The following is a 5,799-nucleotide window of genomic DNA, read 5'->3' as shown; positions in this document are numbered from 1 at the left end:
TTCAGACGCTGCCTCACCTCTGCCCTGGGGGCAGCGTGACCGAAGCGCCTCGTAGATGTTATGCGCTCCCTTTTATAATTCGCAAAACACAACAAGGGTGCGAATTTTATTCCACGTAAACCCGTCTACAGTTCAGACCAAAAGCTTGGCCGGAGCTAAACGATTTCTTTTTTTAGGGATTGGGGAGTCCTAAGTTCGCATCGACTTGATGCCGGACTGGCCAGCGAGGATCTGACGTTTTCTTGAAGTGGTTGTTCGAACAACAACAAAGGATAAAATGGGTTTCAACAAGCTGGTAAATGATTCAGACACAGTCACAGTGAAGTAAGATTGTCGCAGTGAAATAATATTCTAAGTGCACATTGACTTCTGTCAAAACTCTGTCATTCGTAACCCATGCTATTCTATCTTTGCGTATCTTATCCACTCCTTTCTATTTTTCTACTACTAATATCAAGAAACATTTGCACTGCCCAAAATCAAACTAACGATCAAAAGGATTTGGACGTAGCTTCTGATGCTGCAGGTAACGAGGGAGATGAGGATATATACAAACCACCGAAATACGCGATACTAGTATGAAAGAAAAGTGTTTGAAAGTACTCCTGAAGTAATAGGACTTTTTCTTCTTGGGTGAATTCATGTAGGCATCCATTCGACATGGGGACAGCTTCAGTGGCGTAATGAACTTCACTCATCGATGTTCAGGAGTACTGGTGACACCATCAATCGTTGCGACTGTTGCGCATTGTCTTCATGATCAGTAGTAAGTATGGCAAATTAGTATTGAGTATTTGATGGTACGTTTTGAGATTTGTAAGGATGCAACTTATGTATCTGTCGGAATAAGAAATTTCCCGTTGTAGCTTCCTCCACATTGTCTGCCTCATCAGAAAACTAGCCTGGAACCGTTCGGCACATTACTTCGGGCTAGGCCTCACGCTCTCCCGGTTTTGGTAGCCTTCAAGTCAGGGAATCCCTTTCACCAACAGGAAGGGAGGGGAGGAAGGGAGTTGTTAGTTCAGGGATCCTTCGCCGGTCGTGTTTAATCTTCTTCGCAATAAAAAGAGCTCGAATATAGTGCGCAACATGGCTCCAGCTGCCAGCGCTCTTCAGCATCTCTCTGACAATGTTGCCTGGAAAGAATTCTCCTGTGTCTCCATAAAACTGCTGACAAAAGCTGCCCCACCTTTCAGAAGAGAAAAAGGTATGTTCAGCGTCGTCCGCCACTCCATTGCAGAACACACAATCAGGAGATCGCCCCTTCCCAATCCTGTGCAGGTAAGATTGAAAACCTGCATACCCGCTTAGAAATTGGGGAAGAATTAATCAATCTCACCCTGCGTTCGATTCAGCCACGGGTCTAAATTGTCGATGAGTCGCGTAGTCCATCTGCCCTATGGCTCATTTTGCCAAGAGATTTGCCACTCGGTAAGGGTGTATTGACGTTCTTCACGAGCCACTACCTCTCTTAAGTTCTCGCCCTTACGTAGGTAGACAGCTTTACGCTCCTTGGCGCTCCTCGCGTCAGCACCATCACGGCCGGTTCTGAGACAGTGCGATAAGCAGACGGCTCTCGTAAAGCTCTCTTTCTCTGCACTTGAGCAAGGGGCTGACGAAGCACCTTCTTATGAAGGGCATCAGCCCATACCTCCGCGCCATAGAGCCTAATCGACTGCGTTGCTCCCATAAGGAGACGTTTCCTAGTAGATATAGGGCCCCCAACATTAGCCATTACCCGACTCAAGGCCGGGACTCCAGTTGCAGTCCTGTCCGCTGCTACTTTTATGTGCTCGAAGAAGTTTATCTCCGAGTGGAGCATTAAACCGAGGTATTTAACCTATGGTTTCGGGTCGGGATTCTCATTCTGGTCAAGATAACTACTTGGGTTTTTTCCAGCGCAAGACTGAAATCATGAGCAGTCATTCATCCGCTTACCCGTCGCATCAATATGACAAGTCTACCTTGTGCCTCTTCAACAGTGCGTCCGCCAACAAGTGCTGCAACGTAGTCTGCATAACCGACCAGGCGCGGCTCTTCGGCATATCGAATCTCAGTAGACTATCATAGGAAGCGTTCCAGATGTCCGGCCCTAAGATGGATCCCTGTGCTACTCTCGACGTGATTTCCATTCTCCTCTGACCCTATAGCGTCTCACAGAGCAGGCAGCGGTCTTCAAGATAATCCCTAAATAGCTTAGCACGTGAAATGATTTTTCTAATGTGCCTAGCATATCTGTTCATCTTACGTGAAGGCATTTTATAATAACATCAAGCGTTATGAGGAGCACTATCCGTCAAGATCGGCGGCTGTGTGGCTCGATGAACCACATCCACCACCTTCATAATAGCATCCACTGTAGATCTCCCTGTTCTGAACATGAACTGCCTTGGCCTGCGTTGGCGTGTAAACGTTATGAAAAATGGCGGAACTTATGACACTCCCTCCGTAGTTCAGCAATTTCCACCGTCCACCAGCACATAGAAGGCTTGTCTCGGTTGGGGGCCCTACGGGGCATGGAAGCCTCACACGCCGTTGTTATCGGGTTCATCAGTCAATTTACGACGGTGTCAGCTGCGTCGCTACCACCCCTGGAGCGCCCTCCAGCCCGGCTCTGCCTGCTCCAAGAGTTTCGACGAACTTTTCGATATTCACCCTCGCGAGATTCCACAGGCAGGAGGAGTGTCTGGTTGGCGTTAACCGCTTCGAACGAAATGTACTGGTGATCGCTTACCGAGAAATTTTGCAGGACTCGTCACCCGTCTACCAATGGTGTCAGAGATTACGACGCAAAAGTGATGTCAGGTATGTTTCCTTCACAGCCTGGGCGTCGAAACGTTGGCGTAGCTCCAGTGTTTAAAACTATGAGCCCGGTTCTCGCCGCCATTTCCAGAATCCGTTTCCCTCTAGAGTCTGGCTGAGGCATGCCCCATTTAAGGGCCCTGCATTAAAATTATCGTCTACCAGGATTTTACCCTCCGTGCCTGAAATGCGTCCTCTAGAGCATCAAACCGGCGCCGAAAGTCCGGCATCGTCTCATTTGGCGTCAGGTAAACGCTAAAAAACGTTATCCCTAAACACAGAATCCGGACAAACTGATTTCCTTTTTGGGCAAGAATACGCAGTTGAACATCGTCCCGAACCCAGATGGCAGCAGCACCCGATAAGTCGAGATGTCATGAAGCCGGGTCCTTGTTTCAGTATTGAATGCTGATTAGAACTAGATCAGCATTTACCTATCCAGCGAACTGTGCTAACAGCTGGTGAGCGGTTGCACTCCGATGCTTGTGAATTTGTAAAATGCGAATCATACCATTCACGCCCTAGCGCTTTCCAGTTCCGCCCTAAAGATTGGACATCATCCTGAGCCCCGAAGTGTGTGCGAAGCTCTCGTCAGACGGGCCACGATCCCTACAGAGAACGCAACTTTAATTTGCATTGCAGGTCTTCGCCTGGTGACCTGCCTGGCCGCATCTCCCGCATGCTGTCCACTCTGCGGTCACTACCAAGTTTCTGACGTGTGTTCATAGTGCGGACACCTGTAGCACTTGGTGAGGACTACCCGCATTCGTATCCTGCATACTACCCATCAAATTTTAATTTGCTCGCTGCTAGGGAGTTTCCCCGCATATTGCTCGGGGACTTCCACCACGGCAAGCTTTTGGCTCCAGCAATTACAGAGGTGACACCTACCCGGGCATTGGTTATCTCTGGACATTCACGCTTTATGGCCTCCTCCACATCAATGTTTTCTGTGATGCAGTTAAGATTTCGGATTTCCCTAGGCTAGAAACAAGAGCCTTTTCTCCCAATAACCCCTTGACAGCATACACTTCATCACTGCCGCGCATCTTCTGATTAACCTATCCTCTTCGGCTCTAGCTAGGAGGGTCGACCCCACTTCCACTCGGTTCGTGCCCAAATCCACCTACTCAGGACTAACGATTTTGACTGAGTTTTTTTCAGAACAGGGGCACTATAGCTATTCTCCTTCCCTGCTTTCTCGTCTATTTTTTTTGTTGGTTTAGGTTTCATGTGCAAGAGAGGGATACCCTCGGGGACACAGCCATTAGCCCAGTTTTCTTAAGCTTGACCAACGCTTAGCTGATCTCGGAATTGCTCGCTCGGGGCAACGCGATCTATTAACTACTGGTTCGATGCACACTACCCGACCGGGGTTCCGGAAGGGTTGGCTCTTGATACAGCCCACAACTACCTCCTTGGTGGTGCTAGGCTCACATGAGCCCATCGATATCGACAGAGAGCTGTTGACTCCCAGTGTGCCTCGACGTGTATCGATCATTAGCGGTTCGCGTTTCACTCAGAAGTTTTCTTAAGACTACTACCTAGAACGCAGGTATACTGCCAGCTAGAGCATCTGAACTACTTACCCCCCCCCTTCAGTTGTTGGAAGTTTTGAATCGCTTGGAGGTTATTGATTACGTAACGTTCCCGTGAATGGAAAACGGGCAGACAATAAATATTTTTCGGAGATTTGTAAGCTTGGTAGTGGTAGGCTTAGCATGATGCTGTCATGGGTGTCAAGTTGGTGTGGTTGGATCGTAGAGTAATTCGTGGGGGAGAGTTGCTTCAGCGCGGTATGGAGTTATGATTCCTTTCAACTGCGTGCATGCATTTCCAGCTAACTTTAGGTCAGAGGACTGGGATCGAGGTCCCCTTCTTTTTCTCTTTTACCAGCTGGCAGATCTTCACGGCACATGTATTAGGTTGGCAGTCGGAAAAAAAGACATTTTGAACGTTTGACAGGACATGTCTAATTGGCCTAAATTTTTAAGGGGGGAGATATGTTACTTTTTGCCAGCAATAATTCTGAAAACAACATTTATAACTTTGGGACTTAGGTCTCTATGGGTCATGGCCATATACTTTGTTTCTATAGGTTGACTACTAGGGCAGGTCCTATGATATTTTTTGCTGCTGATTATCCTGACATTGTCATACTATAAAACGGTTTGATCTTAATTTTCAGTGGAAATTACTTTTTTGAACCGGCTACATACCGTGTTGTCATTGGCTCAGAACTTAGCGCTGAAGATTCCAAGTTCTTATTGGTATCCGACTTGAAGGTACATAGAAGATATTTAATAGAGAACAAAGTGCATGATTTCGCAATGCTGAAACTAAAAGAACCACAATCCATCGTAGTGCCTGCTTTATCCAGTTTACGTTCAACCAATCTTCCCAATTTCACAGAATGCATATTTTACGGTTGGATTTTCATGACTGGAGATGATGTGGTAAGTTTGGTAGGCTGGCTGCTTACGTAGAATTGCAAATTCCAGATATTTACTTTAGTCACGATATTTCAGATCGCTGGCAATTTGACGTTTATGCATTTTCGAACGGATTACAAGAACAAGCCGAGTTGCTACTCGGAAATGGCAACCTCTCAGAGCTATATAGTACCACAGGCTCTGTGCTTTGTGGGTAATTCGGAGTATTTTTTTCTGGTACAGGACAAACTTTCATGGGTGTTTAATTTCAGTGCCGAGGTTGATAAAGTGCGCATGCCTATATAACGCTGGAGCGCCTGTTTTCTGTCTGGATACTGTTGTTGGATTACTCTCGTACATGCCAGTATCTTTTCAGTCTGAAACAACGGACAATTTGGCACTCTTCACTTTAATATCTGATTACGTAGACTTGATTAAGGCCTTTTCGAGACAGAGCTCATCATCAAGGTTAGCTGGCATTATGAAGAACTTTGCTTTTGTACTAGTTTACGTGTATTTTGTGAAAATAATGTTGTTCCGTGAATAAAAACTGGTAACCAATCAA

General features: G+C 46.7%; 1 protein-coding gene across 2 annotated transcripts; it reads left to right on the top strand.

The window, feature by feature from the left end:
• Positions 1-386: 386 nt before the first annotated feature.
• On the top strand, positions 387-5,799 carry LOC119655417 (trypsin-like). Of its 2 annotated transcripts, none has more exons than XM_038061303.1 (5): positions 387-576; positions 648-766; positions 4,991-5,258; positions 5,331-5,448; positions 5,507-5,799. In XM_038061303.1, exons 1-5 carry the CDS (start codon positions 397-399, stop codon positions 5,779-5,781), a joined length of 960 nt encoding a protein of 319 aa, XP_037917231.1. In that variant the 5' UTR covers positions 387-396; the 3' UTR covers positions 5,782-5,799. The 2 variants fall into 2 exon arrangements, with proteins under 2 accessions (XP_037917231.1, XP_037917232.1); XM_038061304.1 differs by having other exon boundaries at positions 395-526.

The sequence above is a fragment of the Hermetia illucens genome, chromosome 4, assembly GCF_905115235.1.
Source record: "Hermetia illucens chromosome 4, iHerIll2.2.curated.20191125, whole genome shotgun sequence".
Classification (NCBI taxonomy): domain Eukaryota; kingdom Metazoa; phylum Arthropoda; class Insecta; order Diptera; family Stratiomyidae; genus Hermetia; species Hermetia illucens.
The sequence above is the reverse complement of the archived record's forward strand: the minus strand, read 5'-3'. Positions and strand labels throughout refer to the sequence as shown.